The sequence below is a fragment of the Citrus sinensis genome, chromosome 4 (assembly GCF_022201045.2).
Source record: "Citrus sinensis cultivar Valencia sweet orange chromosome 4, DVS_A1.0, whole genome shotgun sequence".
NCBI lineage: Eukaryota > Viridiplantae > Streptophyta > Magnoliopsida > Sapindales > Rutaceae > Citrus > Citrus sinensis.
Window position 1 is genome coordinate 27,760,696 of NC_068559.1, and position 27,292 is coordinate 27,787,987.

A 27,292-nucleotide genomic window follows, 5' to 3' on the forward strand; every position below is an offset into this window, starting at 1 on the left:
TAGGTAACTTGTGCAGGGTAAATGTTGAGCATTACATGTAAGCACGTGACTGAGATATTTAGCAACTTTTTCCGGCGAGATTCCCGGCATAAGTCGGCTTGTCGATGAAAATTGAAGCACTTGGAACAAACATTTGGATTTTGTATCATTTGTTCAACAGCAACCCCATTTCCCTTTTACAGATGGCGAGTGTTTCTTAAGCATAACTGGTCACTCAAGTCTGAATAATAAGAAGATAAGAGACTAAAATATTAATGTGTATTTTACCATAAAACAAAAAAAAAATATATATATATATATATAATGAATCTCTCTTTTAAAGTTGCAAGTAAAAGGAACAAAATTATTATTCTACCACTATCATGTTTCGCAATTACTGGATCATGTAATTAAGAACTCTGACTATAGCCCATTCCTTAAACCTGAAGAAATTAGGAACATATATATGTGTGTGCGTGGGGTCGACACACGCTACTAGATCATGTATGAATTGATCTGACCACTTCATTGACTCGTCCAAAGATTTAATTTATGGATTATTATTTGGAAACTATATATCCTTAATTAAACTTCAATAAAAACTAATCCAGCACGTAACGTTTGGATGCCAAACAGCTGATCAATGTCTCCGGGACCTAGCTACAGGTCAACAACACGATAGATTCGGCCAAATTCAATGGTAATTAGGTTTCACTGCGAGTGTGTGTGCGCGGGCGTCCAGTGTGTGCATGTTTTGGTCGCTGCACTGGTATGGGTAGAGCTCGCATGTGCAATCCATATATATAAACAGAACAGCTAGAAGAAATAAGCCGGCACTTGCGCCGCGACATGAACTGTAAACAGCATTAATTTGCTCGATCTGATGATGTCTAGATGCATGGTTCAAAGTGCCGGATATGTTGCATTTAGGTTTGTTTGTCAAAGAACTACTTGCTCCATTGCCTTGGAGAAAACGGAAGATACATTATTTTGACGTTATGGTCTTCCCCGTCACTGTTGCTTGGTGATTTGACCTCAAGCGTCAAGATTCAATCATAATTCATGATAAATTTTAGCTCTGCCGAGCTCTACATCTGTTGCAAGACCTAAGGATATTCTCAGATGTAGGTGTCATCAAATTTCTTTTATGTGGAGATGCTGTTAAGTAACATGGTTTAATAACATATCTTTATTAATTCTATTAAATCATATGATGTAATAATATATCTGCATAAAAAAGAAAAAAAAGAAAAAAAAAAGCGGTTCACAGGAGATCTCTTCGAATACTCACCTCTGATTAGGGATGGCAATGGGCACCGCCCGCAGCGGGTTTGTCATTACCAAACCCAAACCCGCACAAAATTTAAATTACCAAACCCACCCGCAATCCGCAGCGGGTTTTAATTTTTTTTAAAAAACCCACCCGCAGCGGGTTTTAACAATTACCAAACCCGCAATGGTATCCGGCGGATTTTTTGCGGGTTTCCGTATTTAAAATCACAAATATTTAATATATAAATTTATAATAATAACCTCAAGTTCCATATAACATATTCAATTTTATATTTAAACAGTGTAAATGAAAAATTAAAATTTCCACATCAATTCAACACAAATTCTCAAATTTAAGTATAAATTATACAAATCTATTTAAAAAACACAAACTAATATCTAAAAATAATAATTACATTTCATATTATCATTTAAAACAAGATCAAAGAGAATATATTTATTTTATTCACCACCATAAGCACCCATCTAACACAATGCCTAAAATAATAATTAAGATTAATATTTTCAAATACTAATTCGAAGGGAAATGCCTTTAGTTTTCTTTAGGTTATGACTTTAGAATAAGAGATGAGCCATATACACACATACACAACTTTGAGCCTTTTGCTATTTGGTAATTTGATTAATTACATTATTTTCTTTATATATTTTTATATTTAAATTAAATTAAAAATATTTGAAAAAAATTATTGCGGGTTTGGTGGATATCCATGCGGGTATCCACCGGGTATAAGGTTAATACCAAACCCACCCGCATCCATATGCGGGTTTTAATTTATAATACTAAACCCGCCCGCAACGGATAAAATTACCCGCAACGGGCGGGTTTTGGCGGGTGAGTTTGGGCGGGTTTGCGGGTTTGCGGGTATAATTGCCATCCCTACCTCTGATGGCCTTATCCTAATTGAATTTGCACAGCCACCAAGCACGTGACAGTAGTTGGCCATTCATGAAATTAAACCCACGATACCAACGCATCAACTTTTATACATACATATTCCTTAATAAAATTTAAGTTTTTTGAAATCAATAAGTACTGAAAATTGGCTAGGAACATGTGTAACACTAGCAAGTTTCATTATTTTTAATGAAACTATATAAAACTATATAACTATCAAGTTTCATTAATTGATAAAATTTATATAACTATCAAGTTTATATAAAATTTATATAACTATCAAGTTTCATTAATTGATAAAATTTATAAAACTATATAAAATTTATTTCTTCTTTGTATATATAAAAATATATAACTATCAAGTTTCATTAATTGTTACTCTCATTCTATCTCCAAGAAATTATTTTTTTTTTAAAAAAAAAATTGTTATTCTAATACTTGTTCTGCGAAAAGGAAAGTAAAAATACTTTAGGGTCCTAGGAAAATGGTCTGGCTCTGCCTAGCTCATATACAGATACCGTTCAATATGCCAGTTAATAAATTCGTATAGATACTCTTCAATCATCCTAATAATTGATCATTAGCGTACGGAATTGGACCAATTGGCCACTAATTAGCTGTAGTTGCACTAGACTACTAGAGTTGCTCATATAAATTTTTTATGTCCTGTGCTATAATCAGAAAAACTGCATACGTGGTTTGCTCTTATGACTTATGAGGGCTCTATACTAATTTGTCACAAAATCCAAATATGATCCTTGGATCATCAATAATGCCAAAACGCTCACATGAATATTTATGGCATTGGTCAATGCCAATTATTATAAGAACAAGGGCATCAGCTAGCCGTAAGGGTCATTTGCATTCCATTGGCTCACCGATTTTTGTAGTTCAAAACCGTGACACGCCTCCGCAATATTTATTTACGTGTCCTTTCCATGCAATTCGCCTTCGCCGTCACTTAAAAATTGCAAATAAATTTTCAACCAAAGATCCTCATGTATTGCAATAATTGGACCCTTCAGTCCGAGTGACCACCCTCTGACCTCAAGAAATAATGTAAAAGAAAAGTGAACTTTTGAGTCACTGCTTAGTGCAGTGCAAGCATCACGTTTTAAAATGCAAACGCGAGGTTACGCCATGCATATCCATCTAATTATAAATCAGTTTTAAGTTATAATTAGATAGTAATGTCTAACTGTATTGTTAAATTCGCTGTTAAAATATGTGAATGCGAAACATAACAGTACCATTTAATTCTGTAGTATCCGATATATGAAATTATTTTTGTTATTTTTCATTTTTCTTTCATAATATAGTAAGAGCGAGCTTCGCTAAGGTTCCAGAAATGAATCTGTATTAAGATGGAACAGCAGCCATGGCCCATGAACATTTGCTTTATGCTCATCATGCAATTGTTGGGATTTTTGTCTTCTTGTTGTATATCATCCATTTGCAATTTAGCAGTCAATTCGCTGAGCTGACCCAACAAGAAACCTAGAAAGACAAGAAGACACAACTACGTGGTTAAAAATTAAGTTGAAAAAAAAAAACCTTTTTCATCAACATCCGCCGCCCCCCCCCCCCCCCCCCCCAAAAAAAAAGAAGGGGTCGGCATAACTTTCATCCACATATGGGACTCAAAATCAAGTGGTGCCCAAAAATGTTGATTATTGTTCGCAGAAGCATTTTAATCGCATGAATATAATATAAAGTACATGTTCTCATTGCTTACCAATCGTTTGCTACAGCCTATAGCAAGATAATAAACTCCATCAAGCACATTGTTAGAAACAATTTCTTCGCCTCTAATGTAGCTATTATAAAAGACTAATGTGTGTTCTTAGCTAATAACTTCATCTATGCAGCATCATAGTGCTGTGATTTGTTAATGAAGTTGCTTCTCAGACGGGATATTTATATAGCTTATATCTTCATCAAAGTAACATGGTAGTGTTGTAATTTTGTTAATGAAGTTGCTTCTCAGATGGGAAATGATTGTTCTGAATAGGCGACAAGTCAATCAGTCCGCATTCCACAAAGGTAAAACAGAAGTCAGAAGAAAGTCCTTCAGGCTTCAGCTTGCTGTGGCTACAACAAGCCAACAAGAGGAGACAAAATCCAAATTTGGTCAGTCTAGTGAAAATGTAGTTTTGTTACCATTTACGGCAGGCAGCACATGTTATGTTTCTGGGAATTGAAATTTCACTCAATGTTCATTGGACGGTGCAAAAAGAATAGTACAGACAAATGAAACGCTTAGTTAAATAAGGTCACAGTCACTGTCTGTAAATGATTGCTTTCGTTGCCTGATTATGCATGTGATTATTGTTCCCATATGTAGGGACATGGCTTCCGGTCAATTTCTTGATAAATAAATAAAAATCTAAAACAATTTTGGCTTCAAATTGAAGCTCTAAAAGAAGAAATATATAAAGTTTCTAAAGAAAACAATGAGCTTCATAGTTCCATACCGTATCAGGGGATATGGATTTCTTTTCTTCCAGCGCTGAATGACCCAACTCCAATGTTGCGTCTAACTCTAAACAAGCAAGTGAGCTTAATAGCTTACTCCAATGATGGAATTTCACTTTCTTGCCGATCAACCTCTTGCTTGTTAAATCATGGGAAGCATTTCATTCTCTGCAAAAGGATGGGACCTGTTTCATATTTACTCAAGAACGCACATCATGGAATCAATTTAAGTGCAATGGAACTCCGAATCACCTGTCTTTCAATTTCAATGACAGATGCAGTTAGCCTTCGTTTCAAAACTGACCTCTCTTTTTCACAGATCTCCATCTCTGTATCTGAAACAAGTAACAGTCACAGTTATACTTGCAATGATTGAATATCATTTTCTTAGTTTACCACTAACTTACACTCTTGATTAATTCTCACCATAATAATATTATGAATTTATCCAATTTTGGCTCATTAGAATAAGATACAACAAACTAAACTAGAAACAGAATGCTTATATCTTACCATAATAATATGATGAATGGATTGTGATGCGCTCAGTCGGCTGGAAGCGAAAAAAAGAAAGAATATTTAGCTCTGTGCTAAGGAAGCAGTGAAGCAAAGTTGACAATAATGAATTGGTATAATCATCAAAAGTAGAATAATACTCAAATAAGATTAGAGAAAAGAGCAAGCCTGATTTATTATACGCTACTCGTTATGTTTGTTAAAACACACTGAAGTCAAGAGACAACAGACAATTTCTTCATTCTACCTCTAGCTGTTTGCGTATTGTAAAGTAAGAGGAATTCACCTTGCTAGTCAATTTCAGTCCAATAACGGCATAATGTTAAGGGACGAAACACGTAATCATGCACCACAGTGACCTAGAAGTCTGATAAATTAGGACTTAAGTTCAAGGAACAACCATAATGCAGCTCCCTATACCAACCAAATCCACATGACCTCACTATTTCTCTTCTTTGTTAATTAGAAGAAAATGGCAGCATCTGAAACTATAAACAGAAAATTTCCACAATGACAAACTTAGTAACAGATGCAACCAGATATTAGTGCCATTCATCTTTGTGTTAAAAATTTCAGTCTAGAGGATGGTCCACCATTACGTTAAGCATGATTGCATGAATATAGTGGAAGTATATTTAGAAGCATACCATCACAAAGATCCCCTCTTTACGTGTAGGGAGTCCCTCAAGCGTTCTCAAAGTTTCATCGCCTTTAGTAACTTTACCAAATACTGCGTACTGGACAGCATCAATGCAATCAATCCAACAGCAAAGATAACATATGAGAACATCCTTTGGAAATGATTTTTCAAGCATACCTGACCATCAAGATGGGGAGCATCTCCAAGAAGTATTGAAAACGAGGACGCTGCACTGTTTGGATCAGAATACCTAAAAACCAATGCAAAATGTGATGCTCGAATATCATATCAAATTCAAGTATTTGCTGAGGTCAAGGAAATATTCAATTGAAAAGTAACCGTAACAGTTAGGGAAGCAAAATCACACTGGCTAAACCTCCAATTGCACATATTTCCATAGCATATGAAATTTGAAAACACAGATGACTATCCAAAACAAATCTGATGAAGGGAATGTTAGGGACTTGTGTACTTTGATAATGAATAGACACACTTATAATTGGACTGCTAACATGTTTAACATCACTAAATTCACCAATAACAACCGTACATTAAAAGTCGCAGCAACTCAATCCCAAACATCCTTCGGAGAAATGGGGGTAAAAAGAAAAAGGAGGACATCACCTTCCCATTGAAAGAATGCCTCTGACATGTTTAACATCACTAAATTCACCGATAACAGTTTTTTCAGCCTCTACACGTTGCACTTCATTCATAGGAGCTGACCGCCCACCCACAACATCAGCTACTTGTGCAACAAACCCTTTATCAACCTTCATTGAAGTAATAAAAAATTAACCACAACCCACATTACAAAATTGGACTTTTATTGTTTATAAATCAAAATTCAAGCATTAGTACCCGGAAAAAGTGATTGGTGTTATAACAACCGAGACGAACAAGTTTGAATATGTGATCAACTGTTTGAGGTGCAACACTCGGATAGAACCCAAATTCAATATCTCCATAATTTGTCTGCATTGCATCAAAATTTTACAATATTGATCATGCGGCCGGGTCACTCAGACTCAGACCATTCAAGAAAAAAAGAACCAAGGAAATGAAATCAAAACCTGAAAGACAACGCGAGCTGAGCCGAGCTGGGGATCCTCCTGGGACGAGGCGGTAGCAATAAGAGCAATTAACGTCAAAGAGATCCTAATCACATTCAACATTTTATCTCTATGTTATGGCTTCCGATGATAACCTAAATTTCGTCAAGCTTTTAGACTAATTTGAAATGACGCAAACATTAGTTAGTCCATCGGCGCAGAAAGAAGCGGAAATGGCGAAAATAACCTTACTCCTGGAGATGTCTGGGCCTCTCTGGTGGGCTAAATGGGCTTTCATTTTGTTTCATTAGTCTATTTATCAATTGTAGAGGCCCCTTTCCGCTTCTTAGATACACCCCACCCCACCCCACTTTCATGCATTCAAAGGAAGGGATGGATATGGACCTCCTCATTACACGAGGTGCTTGAAGAGTCCTTCTGCCTAGTGCCTACTCTAGCATAATAATATTCAAAGGCCCTTTCTGGTAACCCACCCATTCTTTGTTCCGACTTCCGACCCGGCTCACAATTAACACTCATTACCATATCCACAATACAACAACGTCGAGTACAGCGGCGTCCATTCTTTGCAATAATTTGGGAAAGTCGAAAGTGAGAACTCAGGGGTTATACTATCGGTATAACTAAGAGGTACAGTGATTAGCAGTGTGCAGAAGGACATAGTAGACTAGCCAACAGTCATCTCCGTTATCATTTGAATTTTCTAAATTACTCAGTAAAATCTACAAGTTATTTTTGGATAAGAGTTTGATGCCGAGCTGAACTCTTACTAAGTAATGAATCGAGGGTTATTAGATAAAAAAATGAAAAATTTAAAATACATACTAATTTTAAATTTAGTACTCAATAGAAACTCAGCTTATCACTAAATCATGATCCACTACTTTTATGTGTGGTTAAACTTTCTTATTTTTGTATTTAGTGCAAAATCAAAATTAAAACATAAATCGTTAATCATTATCAACTGCCTCGCTCACATCCATAAAGGAATAGCAGCAAGGAATAACATTTATTCATTTTCAAGTGGAGGTGGAAAATGCATAAGCATAAGCAATTAGTTAGTTAACACCAGGAGCCAATTGCGTGAATGGTATCAAACCATCAATTATGCTAAGCATTTTCTAAGAGGTTCCAAAATTAATCCCATGTACCTCAAAGTACATTTTCACGTAACGGGATCGAGCGTAATAAATTAATTACACTCGTAACTTTTCATTTGTGATGGCTCAAATTCTGCCACATAAGAGCCGGCCTTCCATTTTTAGCCACCACAGATAGCTTATCAGAGAATAAGGCACATTTTATAAAAACAAAGTTCTGTGAATTTATTCCATGCTCAGTTGCCCACAGTAACTGTAAACAGAACCCGCACTTTTTGTACTCCATAAAGAATCTGATTCTTGTTCTGGGCCTGCTGCTAAATCATGGCATCTCTCTCCATTTTGCCTCTTAGCATAAATCTTCTGTGGATTTACTCGCGGAAAAGATACCCATACCCTGAAAAGTTTTGTCATATTAGACTAATAAACCACGCCGTAATTGACAATGTTATTATTGGTTATGAATGCCTCCATAAGATTAGACTTAGTAAAGGTCGTAGGAATGGCTTGGTGGCTTTAAAGCTCGACATAAGCAAAGCTTATGATAGAGTTGAATGGAATTTTCTGGAACAAACCATGTCAAATTTGGGTTTCTCAGCCAAATGGATAAGCTTGATCATGAGCTGCATTACCACGACTTGTTTCTCAGTTCTTATTAATGGGAATCCAGTGGGCTTGATAAAGCCGGAGAGGGGGCTTAGACAAGGATGCCCCCTTTCCCCATATCTCTTTATTTTGTGTGCAGAAGCTTTCTCAAACTTGCTGAACCAAGCTGAAAGGGAGCAGAAAATCAGAGGCCTGAAATTTGCTCAAGACATCACAATAACTCATTTGCTCTTTGCTGATGATAGCTTAGTCTTCAGCAAAGCATCTGTAGCAGATTGCAAGTACTTAAAAGGGATTTTTGACTGCTATGCAAAGGCTTCGGGGCAGATTTTTAACTTCGAAAAATCCTCTATGTTCTTCAGTGGCAAGGCTTCAAGCGAGCAAATTTCAGCAATAAAAAGTATTTTTCAGCTGAAGGTGGTGCCCAAATATGAGAAGTATTTAGGCTTACCTCCCATGTTAGGCAGGAATAAGATGAGTTTTTTCAAGGAGGTTAAGCTCAAAGTGACCAGCAAGATCTCGAGTTGGCATCACAAGCTTTTTTCAGCTGGAGGAAAAGAAATACTTATCAAAGCAGTAGCTCAGGCAGTACCAGCTTACGCCATGAGTGTTTTCAAGCTTCCCAAAGGCTTATGTGAAGACATCCAAAAAGAAATTGCAAGATTCTGGTGGGGTACCAAGAAGGACAAGCATGGAATTCATTGGGCACGGTGGGACAGCATGAGCAAAGCAAAACGCAGAGGAGGGTTGGGGTTCAGGGACCTCCCTAGTTTCAACCAAGCTTTGGTGGCCAAGCAAGGATGGAGATTAGTTCGGTATCCCAACTCTTTAATGGCAAGGGTAATGAAAGCTAGATACTACAAGAACTCTACATTCTGGAATGCAAAAGTAGGATCTAATCCCTCTTTCATTTGGAGAAGCATATTGTGGGGAAGTCAAGTTATTAAAAAAGGGGTGAGATGGAGAATAGGAGATGGGAAGAAAGTTCTGGTATACAAAGACAAATGGATCCCAAGACCAGCCACATTCCAGCCAATCTCCCCAAAAACTCTTCCCCATGAGACTGTAGTGGCTGATTTAATCGATTCGGAAAACAAGTGGCGAGTAGACAGGCTGGAGCAACACTTTATGAAAGAAGATATTGAAGCTATCCTCAAAATTCTGCTGCCCAGTGGGAAAGAAGAAGATGAGGTGTTATGGCATTTTGACAAAAAAGGGGAGTACTCGGTTAAAAGTGGGTACCAGCTTGCTCTTAATCAAAACTTTCCCAATGAGCCTGAAAGCTCAAACAGCAGCTCTAGGCTCTGGAAAATCCCCTGGATGCTTGATTTACCTGAGAAAGTTAAAATCTTTATGTGGAGAGCTCTGAAAAATATCCTGCCGACGGCTGAAAATCTCTGGAAGAGAAGAAGCTTGCAAGAACCGATCTGTCAAAGGTGCAAACTGCAAGTAGAAACAGTAAGCCATGTTCTGATAGAGTGCAAAGCAGCAAGGAAGATTTGGGATTTAGCTCCGTTAATAGTTCAACCTTCAAAGGATCACAACCAAGATTTTTTCAGTGCTATCCAAGAGATGTGGTCCAGATCTTCAACAGCAGAAGCAGAACTGATGATAGTATACTGCTGGGTGATATGGTCAGCAAGAAATAAATTCATTTTCGAGGGAAAGAAATCTGACTCAAGATTTTTAGCAGCAAAAGCTGATTCAGTTTTAAAGGCCTACCAAAGAGTGAGCAAGCCAGGAAATGTTCATGGGGCTAAGGATAGAGGAATTGATCAGCAGAAATGGAAGCCCCCCTCCCAAAATGTTCTGAAGCTTAATGTAGATGCAGCCGTGAGTACCAAAGCCCAGAAGGTAGGGCTGGGAGCAATTGTCAGAGATGCAGAGGGAAAGATTCTAGCTGTAGGAATCAAGCAAGCTCAGTTCAGGGAGAGAGTCAGCTTAGCAGAGGCAGAAGCTATCCATTGGGGGCTGCAGGTGGCTAATCAAATTTCTTCATCTAGCTTGATAGTAGAATCTGACTGTAAAGAAGTGGTAGAGCTTCTAAACAACACTAAGGGCAGTAGAACAGAAATTCACTGGATTTTGTCTGATGTTCGTAGGGAAAGTAAGGATTTCAAGCAAGTCCAATTTTCCTTTATCCCAAGAACCTGTAATACTTATGCCCATGCTTTAGCAAAGTTTGCCCTAAGGAATTCTTCCACTGATGTCTGGGTTGGCACATTTCCAGCTGAAGTGCAGAATGTAATGAATTGTGTTGTTTCCTAATGAATGAAAGGTTTACTTTCTTTTCAAAAAAAAAAACCACGCCGTAATTGAAATAAGAAACCCCACTGTAAGGGCGTTATGTATTATAAAGTCCACCGTCTTTAATGTATGTATATTTTTTTTATGTTCATTCAAACAGATTAAATTCATTAGTAGAAAGTAATAGGAATATTTATTTTTGAAACAATAGAGCCTCTATTGTTCATTTTTAACAATTTTTAGAGCGTTGGTTTCAATTTTCTTTTTTTTTTTTTCTTTTCCCTTCCTTCCTCACGTTTGTAATCGAGAGAGGACTCAACAATGTCAGTAGTCAGTACCGTAGAGCGAACATGAAACTCCGAACTTATAACGAGATGAAAGATAGTCTGAAAAGTGTATGACATATATATATATATATATATATAGCTACTGATAATAAAAATATCAAACACTTGGCGGGTATTACATTACAGATTCGAACTGGACATGTTGATCATGGCTAAGAACAATAAGTGCACTTGGAGAATTTCTGGCGAATGTTAGGTTGCTTTTGGTGCATGATGGTCTGTATTGTTGGCCTGTCAGCATCTAAAGTCAATCTATTTACATTATATTCATTAAACTTTTATTCTGTCGTAATAAATTGCATTTTATCATCTTTATTCTAGAAGGAAGGAGATAGTGGGGGGTGGAAAAAAAAAAACATTCGTTAGCCCAAAAAGAAGAATGAAAGAAAATTTTAACAAATTTTCAACTGGGCACCGGATAAAAACGGGCACACATGTCCAACAAAGTACACATATTTGATCAAAACGCGAGCTTATCCATCTAATCAGACCGACATTAAAAGCTTAAACAGCCACGATAATTAACTTTTTCGCCTCCCACTTTTCCCTCGTTATAAGTCTTGTCATTTGTTCTTTGGTTGTTTTAATTCTTTTCATTAGTTGATAAATTTTGACATTTTTTTATAGCTCGTGTAACTTTTGAAAATTTCAACAATCTTTTCGGTAGACAAAATAATAATAATAATAATAATGATGATAATAAATCTAATGCTATATAAAATGTCTCATTGTCAATCTTGTCATTAGCTTGCTGGCAAAATTGACAAGAAACAATTATTGAATAAACGTGTATTCAACCACCATGAATTTACCTACGGGCAGCTTGGCTTTTAAGCACTTGTTAACAGAAGCCCACCGCCGGCGGTGTATGCTGTATAAGCAGCGCAAAATTTCGACAAGCCTGCTGTTTTTAATTTTAAGCTTTGTATTATTGTGGCGGTTTGCTAGCAATTACTCAGATTAATAAAAACAAAATCATTACCCTTTGGAAAAAAAATTGTAGCCATGAGCCTATGAGAGGGCTATATCCATAGCTCCATGATTAGAGCAAGCTAAAACTTATCATTACGGAGCAAACGCATTAAAGCTCAGTTAGTTTTTGTGTGGCATCTCTGGAGGTACCATTAAGAACTCTGTGTATTTAGCAACGAAGCTCCTGATAAATTTAAAATACGGACAGAGCTTAAAAATAAGAGAGATAAAGATTCTAATGTAATTTTTTTTTTTTTCAATTATGGGAGTTTGCTTTCTTATTACTTTGTACATCGGTCTGAATGATTCTTAAATGTGAACCTCTACACCTAAACACAACCCAATATATATTAAGTTTAAATGAGAATGTTTCCATAAAAATTTTGTGCGGATACAATTTTTAAGAAGATGATCTAGTGATCACTAATGTACACTATATGCTTGACAACTAAACATTTGATAGAATTTGGTGACTTTTGTTAATAGTATTGAAGCAGTGTATTAATTAGACATCACTACGTCATATTATCACTTACCATAAATTAAGCACCACTCTCCACTAAACTGTAATTAACACGTATATACATATATAATAAGATTCTAATAAGGATTTTTGGCTATATTAAAATTAAGTTTTTTTTTTATCGACTTTAATAGATCAAGTAACCTTGAGTTTCAAAATATTAAAACTCATCTGTCGGCTAGGCTGGTGGTTGCCGAAACGAAAAAAATTCAGTGAACTCATTTTTAGGAGTTAGACAATAAAATTCTGAAATTCGAATGGCCCTTTTACAATTTAGGCATTCGTCGCTGAATTTTTTTTTTTTTAAATAATGATTTTTATGGTGCCGTAATGTAATAAGACCATACAAAAAATGGACCCCACATTAGATAACAACCAAACTAGTCTTGTACGTCTACGATTGCTCCACGCGTTAGAAAACGCTTTTTAAAATTAACGAATTTCTGTTGACAAAATGCTGAGATTGAACATCAGAACATGCGTCATTCTCCAAGCACTAGCCATCCATCTGTGGAATAATAATGCAAAATGCATCGCAATTAATCATGCATATGGGAATTGAACCAATTCCAAGTCGGCGTCGCACACCTAAAAGATTCTCTCTCATTTTTTTTGCCCTTTTAACAAGTGAACGGGTGAATATTTTGACTCATGAGGTTAAGATCGGAATCCCCTCGGTACATAATTTTACAACTTTTCAACGACAGGAGATTTATTCTTCTTGAAAAAAAAGAAGAAGCGTAAATCTGATATTTATTACATTGGAAAATGTTGCTGCCATGTTCATTTAATACACGCTTGGATTGTACAAACATTGTATGAATTAAGATCTCCAATCCTTATCTGATCCGAGGCTATCAATAAAACCTATAATGCAATATCATTTTGTCAAACATAGCGATTAAAAAAATGTTTAAAAATGATTTTAAGACTTTTTTTTTTATCTAATATATAATTTGTATCCTTCCCATTGTTAAATCACTGACAATAATCCCTCAGTGTACTTGTTCTTTGTATTTCGAAAACAACTTTCGTCTATCACAATCAAATATTGTAAAAGCGAGTTTTTGAACTCTCTATTAGATATCTTACAAACTTTAAAATTTTCAATTATTTATTTTAACAAATATGATAGAATGAGCACAAATTTAATTAATTACTTACTCGTCTTATGATTGTCACCTCCTTATCTCATAACTAATTAAATTAAAGAGGAATTATCGTATATGTGGTGTGAGAGCGAAGGTCTTCTTTCCTTGTAAATCCACTCTCCTTTATTAAAATATGTGTTTAAGTTGAGTTTTGTATGAACTACGTTAAAGTAGATTATGATAAATTTTTCATACAACTCAAACTTTAGAATTTACTATGGAGCCACTCCACTCAACGATTTGAGCCCCTACAATTAAATTCCTCCCCAATCATGAATAATAATTAAATGAAGGCAGTCTTTTTTATTTTTAAATGAGAGTAGAGTAGACGTCAAGAGAATGCGAGTGAAGTAGACGTCTCTCGAATAATGAAAAAAATTTTATAAATATATCAATAATAGTCTCATATAATATGAATTGTAATTTAAGTATTAATTTATATAATTAAAAATAATAATAATAAAAAATAAATACTAATTAATTTTTTCAATTCCAATATATTGATAATATAAAAGTCATCTGTAAGTATTGAGAGCACATAGCATAAATGTTTTTTGAAATTGATAGGTGATGATACGGGGGCATAGGAATTTGAATATGAGAGACCTATCTGTGTCCGAGTCACATCATTAATAGGAGTAAAAGCATCTAATATTTGGCTTTTCGGAAGTCATGGGCCAATGAACAGAGTAGGAATGAAACTCATGGCACGCAAGCTAATCTTGAAAATCAAAGATGCTTTTTCAGTAATCCATTTTTGCTCTCAAATCTATTAGTAGACCAGAGTCATTGTCAATGAATATAAGTTGAGTAACAGTAGCTTTTTTTTTTTTTTTTTTTTTTACTAATCAAAGTCGGTTGCTTTGGTTAGGCGAAATTCACGGATTTGTTGTTCCCCTCTTTATTATTTATGAAGACGACATAAAGCTGCATATCATCATCTACCAAGCTGTTAAGAGAGAAGTTTGTATCTGTGCGTATTTATATCAAATTAATCAAGAAAAATAGTTTTGAGATTGAAGGTGACGTTTGCCTAACAATGTTTTTTACACATAACATTATTGTATTTCTTTCTTGTGGAAATAGGAGAGGGGGAAGGCAATTCCACAAGGGATACGTCTCCTTTGATGACCCTTTCCACTTGGCTTTTTGTGCCTTATTTATTGACTTAGCTGCTCCAATCAGAGTGATCATTCCTTCTTGTTTTTCTCTTTTTAATACACATCAAAAACTTTGTATCCAACAACTTTATGTTTAAGATATGTACATACTTCTTTTCTGTATGTACGCATTTATATAAACAAAATAAACAAACCAATACGCATACACATTGATATACTATGCGTGTTTGATTTGTCAATATCTTCTCATTGATAAGACCATTAAATTTTGACTAACAAAGTGTGTGTATGACAGCCAAACAAACTCTGGCTAATTAAGTAATTGACACATTGGATAATATATGCACCTTAACAAATATACGAGAATTTCACTCACATACATACAATAGACAATTAGTTTCATTGATGCAAAACATGAGTTTTTTTTTTAAAAAAAATTTTAAAGGACCCAAAATTATTTGTTATATTATTATAAGCAATTGTCGAAAATAATAATGTATGGTAATAATAATAATAATGGAAAATTGACGCGGATGCGTTGGTTCAAACTTCAAACCCACTTCATGTTCATGGGCCCTTGCCACGTAAACCACAAAACTAAAATGCAATCTGTGTCAAGTAAACAACCATACATGCCACATGGGTAGCCCCGCTCACTCTTGTATTTCGCTCTCTTGCACATAAAAAATCAAGCGGTGTTAAGATAACAACCACCAATAATCCCATCATTTACACTTTACTTTAAAAGTTAAAAAGCAAAACCAATTACCGCACAACTCAGATATACAAAAACACACGCACATTTCATTCGTTATCTTCACTGCACGTGCATCCTTTTACATACCAAACACACCCCGTTTCGTTAGTTAAAAATTTAATGTACGTTCTTTTAAATCTGCAACCCTTGTGAATCAAATTTAAAATAAAAGCAATACGGTAATTACTTAGAGTTTGATTGGGATTGAGGTTCTACATTTGTTGTGAAAAAAAAATTATAATTATAAAATAAAAGTTAATAGTATATGGTAAATATAATTTTTTAATAATAATTTTGATAAAAATATTAAAAATATAATATATTTTTCATTATACAAGTGAAAAATTATATTAAAATATCTTTTAAATTACAGTATTTAGTGGTTGCCAAATATTTTAATATTATACATTTTAAATTACAACTGTCCAACCTTAATCTCAAACACACTCTTATACCCAAATACGGCGAGATTACAAGTCAAATAGAGGGTGAGCGAAGGCGTTTTCCGTTACTTTTGTATGAATCTTTTGCTAAATCAGAATGTGCGTGCGTTTTGTGAGGTCGTAATTAGCAATTAACAACTTTCTCACCGTCCAATAATGCTTCACATGACCACACGTCTTTACACAAGTGAGGGACACGTGTCCGGACGGCACTGGCGGAGAGGCCGCCTCGGTTGATGAGGGGGATGGGATTATTATAAGTGGTTAGTGCACGCCAGAATCTTTTTTGTATAGTGGGAGTTGCTTGCTTGGTTTTGAAGTTTGTTTTATTTATTAATAAATACATATAAATATACTGTGTTTGTGTATGTTTACATATTTTTATGTGTTCAATTATGATTTATTATTTCCTTTTTAAGTCGATAAAGATGATGTTTGCACGTGGCCATGTTTTATGTTTTCTCATTTTTCAGATCAACCTTTAAACTATTTTCAAAAGCCCCTTTTTTTTCTTCTTCCGAACCCTCCTTAAAAGGCAATTTTCCAACTTCCCCTAGATATATTTACTCATTAATTTTGTGTTCTAAAACCCGTAGAGTTTTTTTAATTATTCACAAATAGAACCTCACAAATACATGAATACGATTTTTTAAAAAACAAAAAATATGAATGAAAAATAACAAAATAATAAAATTTAATCAGGTGATAATTATTCATTGAATGACTATTAGTATAAACTAATAAAATCACTAGGGGCAATTTAACTTATAAAATTGTCATTTAACTCGTTTAGTCCCTATATTTTGAAGTTAGTGCCCGTTTAGTCCCTATATTTTTAAAAATACCTCAAACCATCCCTATCATTAAATTATTGACACTTTTGCCATTATCTTTTGTTCATTTTAACTTATTTTTATAATATTGCCCTATTATAATAATTTTTTAGACATTATTAAAAAGAAAAAAATAACCTTATTATAATAATTTTTTTAGACATTATTAAAAAGAAAAAAATAAATTACCAGTTTAATACCAAAAATAAAATAAAATAAAATAATATATATTAATTTTTGTGAAACATACTCTTGAGTTAAAATATTAATTTTTCTAAAAAAATTGATAATGTAATTTTTTACCATATTAATTTTTTAGACATACGTGAGCTTCCACAAAAATTAATATATACCTTTTTTGTTTTTATTTTATTTTTGAGTTTAATTTGATAATTTAATTTTTTATTAATATCCAAAAAAGAAACATTATTGTAAAAATGTAATATTGTAAAAGCAAGTTAAAAATAAAAAAAATAATGGCATAAGTGTTAATATTTAGTAGCAGGGACGTTTTGAGGTGTTTTTAAAAATACAGGGACTAAATAGACACTACCCTCATAATATAGGGACTAAACAAGCTTTTACCCTTTTTAAAAAACAAAAAATATGAATGAAAAATAACAAAATAATAAAATTTAATCAGGTGATAATTATTCATTGAATGACTATTAGTATAAACTAATAAAATCACTAGGGGCAATTTAACTTATAAAATATCTTGATGTGCAATTTAACTTATAAAATATTTGGAGGCATATTAACATCAATGATAAGAATTTGCACACGGTTTTAAACTATAATTAGAAAGTAAAAATATTAGTAATTCAAGTTACAAAGAAACTCATTAGACATGTTTATAGTTTCTCAACTTTTATAACATGTCTCATATATTTCTAAATAAAATATGTATGGGTGAAATTGCATATACACACAATAAAATTATATAGCCCGCTACAACATACATTCAAATGATAGTTAAGTTGATTGGTCTTTTATAGAGAATAAAAAGGTCAATAATCTAAATTCAAGATGATATATTTATTTTAAAAGTGGAAAAGAGTAAGGTACAATGTAACGATTGAACAAAATAATAAATAAATATACCATTCTTACCTTTTTAAATACAAAGTATAACCCTTTAAATTGTAGCAATCTAAGTTTAGAATGAATTGAAGAACCAACAACTTGTTAGTAAGTTGAACAACAAAAAATACAATATCAATGAGGAAAAAAGTATAAATAAGAAAAATATAAGGGGCACGATTGCAAAAGTCAACATTAGTCTAATTACTGAGAACATGAAACGAGAACAAACACCCAATTCAAAGACAGTCCACTCAAATTACTCATCACTTCGTAAATCCCAAAACTTTACCAAGATATAATCACCTAATAGGAAAATGATTACCCACTTGGCTTGCACACATGAATAAATCAAGACCATTGATTCATTTCTTCTGTCCACAAAACCATCCAAAAATATCATTAGTATTTAATTCACACCCATCCACTATCGAATTAATGCTAACAATTAAAAGCAAAATATATAATTAACAAGCATATGAATCATCGTCATCATTATCATCTTGTATTAAATTATCAATTTAATGGAAGCAAAAGCCGGCACAGATGGACATTCTCCCATGTGTACTGCTCTTTTTATTTGTGGGCTTAATCGATATTATAGCCAAGTGTAGAGGCGGCCGTAAACAAAATAATAAACAAATACCGGGAAAAAAAAAAAACGAAAGTAAGGGGGTGTTTTTTTTTTTTTAAAAAAATATTGACACGCTCCTCCAGTAAGAGCTGCCCACGTTCTCCGACACGTGGCACGCTTACCTAGAGCGATGTCTTTGCAAACGTTTGTACACGTGTGCGTGCGTGTCGTTGTTCAGATTGAACATCGAAGTTTTCTTTCGATCACGTGCGCCGCACGAGCCACTCATTGGTTCCTTTGGTCTCCTCGACGACGCCGTCAAGTCATACACGCAAATCAGAACACCATGATCTAAAACAGTTTGTTACCTTTGCGACATCTCAAAACTACCAGTAAAAATACGTTCTAAAAAGTGGAATAACGCGTCCCGGATTTGAACGTGGTTAATCCGCCTGTCTATTCAGAGCACCGGAATATCACGTTTCTTAAAATGTCTAAATATATTTTAAAGAAATATACCTTGTTAGAAACGATCAATTTCGACGGTCAATATATCAGGATAAGAATGGTTGCAATTTGGACCGTATGATGTGAATTTGGGAGAGACGTAAAGAGAGAAAAGTCGGTGGGACCACTACCAGCTCGACGGTTTGGAATCACGTCCGCCGAGGGGCTGACCCGCACACAAACAAACTATTACAACTAAATTTTGCTTTCTTTTTCTCTTATAAGATTTTAAATAATTATTTATTTTATTCAATTATCTTTAGTTGTTTGGTAATTGGTGTGGGATCCGATTGAACGAAGATAGTGGTCACTTTCATTATCGGATTCTTTTGACATACACAATCCAATAAAAAAAAAAAATGCTATTAATCGGTCACTAAATCTTGCAAGAGATAAATTAAATAAATCCAAACGTGATTTTTATATTTGACCCCGTCATTTTTTTCTTTTTTCCTTGCTCTGTCCAGTTGGGCCGTTCTTAAAAACGCGGCGTCGTCACGTCAAAAAAAAAAAAAAAATGTTGCTGCCCCTACGAAATGTCGTTTTGTTACAATGTGATAAGGGTCGTCTTATCACATAATCACGTTCGAAATCAAGGTCAATGATTATGATTATCAGATATGACCACGCTAATTTGTAACTTTCAATTTTTGATATATATATTTTTTTAAAATAGAGAAAGTAAAGGGAGGTGGGCGGGACGTTATGATTATATTCAAGGTGATAGGCAAGAAAGTTATGAGGAGACCCCATTGAAGCCTATATATTATAGTATGCATAATTAAAAGTTGGAATGATTAGTGAGAATCTGGGCACAGTGAAAGGTTTATTAAATTTGCGCTGTTGATTGACAATTCTAACAGTCCCGTTATCTTTTTCAGCTCAACGACAGACAATTGTGAGTATGCCAAACGCAGAGCCAATTGTGCCAGCCAATGTTTGGTTATTTCTTTTCATTTGTAAAAGAATTTTATAATTTGTGGTTGTAGTCCAAGATAAATTTCATTACAAATCAAGGGGAACCTGGTAGACTTAAATTTATCAGTTATTGACCGGTCAAAAAATAACTACATGTCTGGTAATTATAATTATCATCATAATTATTGCTTTGATAAGAGCTAATTATCAATCGACTTGACAAGTCGAGGTTTGGATAATCAGAATAAAAGCCAACTAGATTCAATTACATCCCCCTTCCCGCGACGTGCAGGAGTGAAAACCCCGTCACCAGTACGACAAATTGACTAGACGATACGCTAAATTGCACCATCTCAAACCAAAATTTCCTACAAAAGAGAAGACGTGGCGGTAACGGAGTGCTCCCTCCTCCCGCTGGCCTCTGTAGAACGAACGGAAGAGAGAGAGAGAGAGAGAGAGAGAGAGAGTTTTATTCCCATTTGCCGTCCAGACAGTCAACACGTGTCTGAACCGGCAGTAACCAGTTCCTGGTTTCCAAAACGGCAAAAAACGACCTTCTTTGTTTTCCTGTGGGACCCGCCGCCACCACCCGTAAAATTAAATTTATTTAAAAGATCCAAACAAAACAAAATACACACACATTACCATATCTATCCGTCTACACATTAATAATATATATATATATATAAAATAATATTTGTATTTTTTTTTTCATAAAATGAAATAAAAGAATAAATAGAATTTAAAAATAAAGGTTTAAGAGAAGTAAAGGGGGGGCCAGTAAAGATTTTGCTCTTGAAAGCCAAAAAAATAAAAATAAAAATAAACCAGCAAAGAAGCTGCGCTCTGATTTGCAGAGAGAATCCACAGAGAGAACGCGAAGAACAAAAACAGTTAATATTTGTTGCATGAATGAATGAATAAAACGAGAGAGAGAGAGAGTTAAAATTTTAAAATTCCAATCAAGTCCTCATTTAGTTCTTATCCAATCCAAATCCAATACTCGTAAGTAGTCTCTTTTGCATTACTATTGATCCCTCCCTCTTTTGTTTTTAATTTTTTGTTAAAACGTTTTCTTCTGTTTCATTTCATTTCTTATATTTTTGTTTTTCTCTTTTCATTTTTTATTTATTTCGGAAATGAGAAATTAAAGGATAAGTTTTCGGTTACGGGTATCAAATTGGAATCAGATCTCAATTAATTGGATTTCTGTTCATTTAAATCTTGTATTTCGACTCCTAAATTTGGTAATTTCTTAGACCTTGCTTGCGGAATTTTTATTTCTTATGTTCTTCTAATTTGAGTACAAAGATCTGGAGTTTATATTTTTTCAATTAAATTTGCCAGTTTTATAGTTAATTGTCATTAGCTAATTCGGAAATTTGAGCTTTGCTTTGGAAGATTTGTTTTTGGCGTTCAATCTGGATCGTTGGTTTACTGGAATTCAGATCAGTTAACATTTGAGATAAAGCTCAAAGCTTAGCCTGTTTTTATTCTTTTCCATTTGCGTTTATGGATTTTATATCAGTGATAAACAATTGAAACAGAAAAAATTTCGTTTAATTTTCTTTGACTAGGGTGATTCTTCATTGTCTCAACTGCAATTTTCGGGGACTCGACTTTACTGAGCGGCAACACTGGAGCTGAGGTGAGTTGTGTTGTTGCTGTTGTTATTTTGCTTTGGTGGTAATTGAAAAGATATGTTGGAAGGTCGATGCTTGCTGACATCAAGGGAAATAACTAGCTTGTGCCATCCAGAATCCAAGTGGTCTTACATGACCTGTATGATAGACCTAAATGGCAAGCGACCATTAGAAATTGATGGCGATGATGATTGTCATCACCAACGTAACAAATCCTTAAAGCTATCCAATTCTCGTAAAACAGCAGGAACTTCGCGGGAGCAATCTGATGATGATCAGGGATCTGATGATAACTTACAGTCTGAAGATAATCAGCAGGCTGATGATCATCAGCAATCAAATGCCGGGCATTCTTCGGATTTGGACTCACTTATTCAACCTATTGGTCGGGACAACTCCATTAGTTGTCTTATTCGTTGCTCGAGGTCTGACTATGGTTCTATTGCGTCTCTGAATCAGAGTTTTCGGTCCTTGATTAGGAGTGGAGAGTTGTATAGGCTGAGGCGGCTGAATGGTGTGATTGAGCATTGGGTTTATTTTTCTTGTCACTTGCTTGAGTGGGAGGCATTTGATCCTATTCGTCGCCGGTGGATGCATTTGCCTAGGATGACTTCTAACGAGTGCTTTATGTGTTCTGATAAGGAGTCCTTGGCTGTGGGCACTGAGCTTCTTGTGTTTGGTAGGGAGTTAACAGCCCATCATATCTCTCATGTTATATATAGATATAGTATTTTGACAAACTCATGGTCATCTGGGATGAGGATGAATGCTCCAAGGTGTTTGTTTGGCTCTGCTAGTCTAGGAGAGATAGCAATTTTGGCCGGTGGTTCTGATTTGGAAGGAAATATTTTAAGTTCCGCAGAGATGTATAATTCAGAGACTCAAACTTGGAAGGTACTGCCAAGCATGAAAAACCCAAGGAAGATGTGTTCTGGGGTATTCATGGATGGGAAATTTTATGTTATTGGAGGAATAGGAGGGAGTGATTCCAAGGTTCTTACATGCGGTGAGGAGTATGATTTGGAGACAGAAACGTGGACTGAAATTCCTAACATGTCTCCTGCACGGGGTGGTGCGGCCAGGGGGACTGAGATGCCTGCATCTGCTGAGGCACCTCCTCTTGTAGCAGTGGTAAATAATGAACTGTATGCAGCTGATTATGCTGACATGGAGGTGAGGAAGTATGACAAGGAGAGGAGATTGTGGTTTACAATAGGAAGATTGCCTGAAAGGGCAAACTCCATGAATGGTTGGGGTTTGGCGTTTAGAGCTTGTGGTGATCGGCTTATTGTCATTGGTGGACCGAAGGCTTCTGGTGAAGGTTTTATTGAGCTCAACTCATGGGTTCCCAGTGAAGGTCCTCCTCAGTGGAACTTGCTTGCCAGAAAGCAGTCGGCTAATTTTGTCTATAATTGTGCTGTGATGGGTTGCTGAAGAGCTGGATATTGGTGGCACCATGCAGACTGTACAAGATTTCTTTCCTTCAACACAGGATTAAAACAGCTAATGGGTACTATTATTCCCCTTCTTTCTTTTTCTATCTTTCCCCTTTTGGGTGGGGGGAGGATGGGGAAGAGTTTCTGATTTTACTCAAGATTCAATGAAATGTTTTATTGGAAGGAGATCTTGAGTTTTTATTTCTTTTTCCAAACTTAATTCAAAATTTCTTCCATTAAATTTGTGTCTTCCCCCATTTTTAGTCACATGAAAACTTCCAAAAAGTTGGCATCATGTAGCACAGGAATAGGTTAATAATTTGAAGTACCATCTCATTGGTAGGTTGTCATTAGAGATTGCAGAAGCTTTTTTTTCAAGAACACAGAACTAAGAACTAGTAGTATATGGGTTTCATGATCCTCAATTTTCATGCCATTGTCTTCAAGGGAGGAAATAAGTTGTAGGTTGTTGTCTTGGATGCTGGCATATGTACTGATTACATTTATCCTTGCAATTGATGGGCTATATATTATGAGCATTTTATTCTGGATCTGTTTTGTATCTTTTTGGAGCCTTCAATTGATTTAGATATTTAAATATTTTTGTTCTTACTGATTAACAATGTGCCATTGCATTCTGAATTGATAATATCAATTTGCAATGTCGTTTGCTTATGAATGATACCTTGAATGATATATCATTTGTTATATATTATTACCCTCTATTGATATGACTTCTAGACTTCTATAGTTTATCTTTTTTTTTTTTTTATTAACTTTTTCTCCTCTTCTATTTTTGTCGAGTTACAATGTAAGGCCGCACCACATTCCTTAAATATTTGGATTTCTCATTTATTTCAGCTACAATGGGAAACTTTTATATTCTTTTTAGTTTGTGAAACTCATCATAGTAAAGATACATTTGTTTCTGCTATGTTGTAAGACTATGCTGGGTGTGTATTAGGGATCTATCTATTTATTTGAAGGACCATATCTTCCAGGATTTATCTAGATACATGCATCATGCATGGTGTATGTGGGATGGGTAGCTTCGCTTGCCAGGTGATCTGTCAGTGAAAGAGCCTGAGAAATAAGATTCAAATCTGATAGTGAGGTTTTTGATAATCTTTATGGTCATCATTAATTTTAGTCTAGACTTATCCATAAGGTAGCACCGGTCCTTGCCCTTTTAGGAGAAATCCATTCCTATGAGTTCGTGAAAATATCACTTGTTCCCCTGTTGAAATATTATCTAGATTTAGTATATTACAATCACCAAGTAAACTTCATATCTTACATGGCATTAGCATCATCGTGTCAAACTTCCGAAACATCTGAGCTTCCCCCCCTAACACCACAACCCCCCCCCCCCCCCCCCCCCCCCCAAACACCCCAAAAAAAAGTTCTTTGAAGTAGAAAAACTAGTGCGGAAACCTACAGGTAAATCCAATAACTGAAACTAAAATTGACAAAAGCATATGGATCTGAAATTTGATTGATCAGCTGGTGGTGCTGTGATTTAAGCAGCCTTAAGTTATTTAAATCATCAGGTTATCAGAAAGAAACCCAGCAACCAGTTGTTTTGGTAGCCATGCAAAACCCTGAAACCAACACTTGCTATTCGAGCTTGACTCAAATGATCTCCGTTTTATGTGAAACTTGATTTTTTACATTTTATTTTCAAGCATTCGTCTCCTGTTCTGGAGCATGCATATATTGTTATTAATAATAACGTTTGCTCATGATCTTTGTGTCCTATTTATTATATGGAGATGTCAACTAGTTGCTGGTTGGCTGAAATTATAAATGAAAATAATAAATAAATAACAAAAATCTGTTTTCAATCATGGGCAATTTTCCAGTATATCTTATTAAATATACTTCTGAGATGATATTTCACCGGCCTCCATAAAATTCTTGTTTCACCAAGGACTTTTCTTTGTTTCTTAACAGTTCAGTTAAAATGTATTAATTTTTCAGCTACAGGATAATTTAATGTTAACAATTTAGTTATTAGTGAAATTACAGATCAAAAGGCCAAAGCTGCCCATCGTTCTGCGTAAAGTAAGCCATTCAAATTCTTGGTTCTGGAGGGGTCAGATTTCGGACTAAATTAATAAATCTCAATGAGTTGGATTATTGGCAGGGCACCTTTCCGATAAAATCCTCTCAAAAACCCGTCTTTTCAATCCTTATTCAACACTGTAAGCATCGTATCTTTTCAGAAACAAAAATTAAAAACAAAAATAACAAAACAAAGCCCTGCATTGTGTGATCATCATCTTTATCGATCAAGACAATTTTCCTTCTGTAATTTTACACATTCTTCTGTATTTTTACACATTCTTGGCACTTATGTAAAATTACAAAAAAGAAAAAATATCTAGAATATATAGTACCGAGTTTTATGTTGCAAATTAATTGGCTATAGAAATTAAAAAGCAAGCAGGAATTCAAATTGGAAAATGATATTAATGGTATTAAAGTTTCATATGTAGCTTTTGAGCATTTTTATTTAGTTGCCCATCTTTGTTGGAGTCCTAGAGAAAGTAGGGTTCAAAAAATTAATTTAGATTTTGTTCAAATGTAAAAAATTGAATTTAGATAGTTTTTGTTCCAGTGGGTTTATTGAGACTAGCGAAACGGGGTTTACTGGAATTTAAAATGGGTATTGTGATACAACCCCAATATTACAGTTAGACAAGCCCAACTCAGCTAGCTCTATCAATAGCGAGGAAAAGGCCCAGGCAAACTCAAGTGAGGCTATCCAAAACCGACCCCAAGATAACATCAAGCCGAGTCGCGTAAGGAAGCCTCCCAAATGGTTCAAGGATTACACACACTGAGCATATATGAGCAGAGGATTCGGTTTCTAACAGCTTTAGCTATTTAGAGAATAATTTTTTGTTATAGAGAGAGGTTGTTATTTAGTTTTGACAGCTGTGAGCATATTCTTGCTGCTATAAGTATTTCCATGGTTGTATTTGATGGATATATAAAATTCTGGACTCAGTTTCTTCTTCTTCTCTGAATTTTTCTCTCTATTCTCTCTTGCCATTCACTCGTTTCTTTAAAATTCTGGGAGCTTGCACTTGCTTGAAAAGTGTGGAAACCTTGCTGTTCGGTGTGCTCCCCAGCGGCATAACATATTGTTAAAAGTAGTGTAATTTACAAATATTTTATTTGGTATTTCCAGAAGAGGGGTTTTGCGAGCAGTTCAAAGGGTTGCTAAATTCTTCCATTCAATCTCAATTTCATTGGTTCCGAAAAAAAAAATTATGAAATTGGATAAGGGGCTGAGTGGCCTTTAGATGTCTGCAAATGGACGCTTCAGTTCTTGTTGGGCTTTTCTAATCCTTTATCGTCCATGTACTTTCCTCTAGTAAAACTATTTATATATTTAGTTTTACTTTTCATTTTTCTAGTTTATCACTTATGTTTTATTTTGATTGGTGCAATAACTTAATTTCATAATCCAAGCAACTGATATGAATAAAGTGAAATAAAGACTAGTATCCCCATACAACAATTTAGTTCTCCTGAAGTTTTAAAAATCTTATAATATATATCTATTGGTAATTATTTACAATCGAGATGTGAAAAGATAAATCAAGTTAAAATGAATAATACCACCAAACAAAAATCAAATATAGAACAAAAAATTAAAACCTCTATAAAATTTGCTCGGAGAAGAAATCATACAAAGTCAGTAGTTAGATTTTATCAATATGATAATTTTATATCATTTATTAATTATGGTACGTTAAGTACCTGTTGAGATGGAAATAAGACCCTCGATAAAATTGTGGCAAGAATTTTAGAAATCTCTAAGAGAAGATTTCACTCACCATTCATCTTTTCAAACCAACTTTTTCTCCTCTTTTCCTTATCCTATAAGTACGCAATCGTTGCTCCATCTTGTTTTTTCGAAAAAAAAAAAGATTGAAAAAAAATCATAGAATCTTCCTTTTAGGCACATAGATTCTTTTTTATCCTTTCCCCTTTATTTTTTTTTCCAAATTTTTTATCCTTTCATTAATCATTACGTATGACGGCAGAGTTTTTCATAATTATAAGTCCATATTAGCTGTAGAGTTTTCCATATGGTTAATTTCGTATTTTTAACTATTTTCAAATCAACTCTTTTACTTTTGAAA

The 27,292-nt window shown here is 34.6% G+C and overlaps 2 protein-coding genes across 5 annotated transcripts; one reads left to right on the top strand and one right to left on the bottom strand.

Annotated features, from left to right (window-relative positions):
- Positions 1-4,453: 4,453 nt before the first annotated feature.
- On the bottom strand, positions 4,454-7,043 carry LOC102626618 (peptidyl-prolyl cis-trans isomerase CYP23). Its single transcript, XM_006483130.4, has 8 exons — positions 6,875-7,043; positions 6,663-6,776; positions 6,426-6,574; positions 5,979-6,051; positions 5,809-5,898; positions 5,159-5,198; positions 4,898-4,980; positions 4,454-4,813 (listed from the first exon to the last, which is right to left on the bottom strand). Exons 1-8 carry the CDS (start codon positions 6,974-6,976, stop codon positions 4,793-4,795), a joined length of 672 nt encoding a protein of 223 aa, XP_006483193.1. The 5' UTR covers positions 6,977-7,043; the 3' UTR covers positions 4,454-4,792.
- A 13,771-nt stretch (positions 7,044-20,814) lies between these two features.
- On the top strand, positions 20,815-23,688 carry LOC102625928 (F-box/kelch-repeat protein SKIP11). Of its 4 annotated transcripts, none has more exons than XM_006483129.4 (3): positions 20,815-21,061; positions 21,634-21,704; positions 21,815-23,688. In XM_006483129.4, the coding sequence occupies exon 3, from the start codon at positions 21,832-21,834 to the stop codon at positions 23,131-23,133; it is 1,302 nt and encodes a 433-aa protein (XP_006483192.1). In that variant the 5' UTR covers positions 20,815-21,061; positions 21,634-21,704; positions 21,815-21,831; the 3' UTR covers positions 23,134-23,688. The 4 variants fall into 4 exon arrangements, with proteins under 4 accessions (XP_006483192.1, XP_006483190.1, XP_015387305.1 ...); XM_015531819.3 differs by lacking the exon at positions 20,815-21,061 and adding an exon at positions 21,082-21,303; XM_006483127.4 differs by having other exon boundaries at positions 21,634-23,688.
- Positions 23,689-27,292: the final 3,604 nt, after the last annotated feature.

What these genes read in the sequence shown, in the direction of transcription:
- LOC102626618 (XM_006483130.4), bottom strand. Translation starts at nt 6,976, where the DNA reads ATGTTGAATGTGATTAGGATCTCTTTGACGTTAATTGCTCTTATTGCT. An exon ending in ACACCAATCACTTTTTCCGG is followed by an intron (nt 6,575 to 6,662) that starts GTACTAATGCTT and finishes ACTTCAATGAAG; the next exon opens with GTTGATAAAGGGTTTGTTGC. An exon ending in TCATTGAAATTGAAAGACAG is followed by an intron (nt 4,814 to 4,897) that starts GTGATTCGGAGT and finishes ATCCTTTTGCAG; the next exon opens with AGAATGAAATGCTTCCCATG.
- LOC102625928 (XM_006483127.4), top strand. Translation starts at nt 21,757, where the DNA reads ATGTTGGAAGGTCGATGCTTGCTGACATCAAGGGAAATAACTAGCTTG.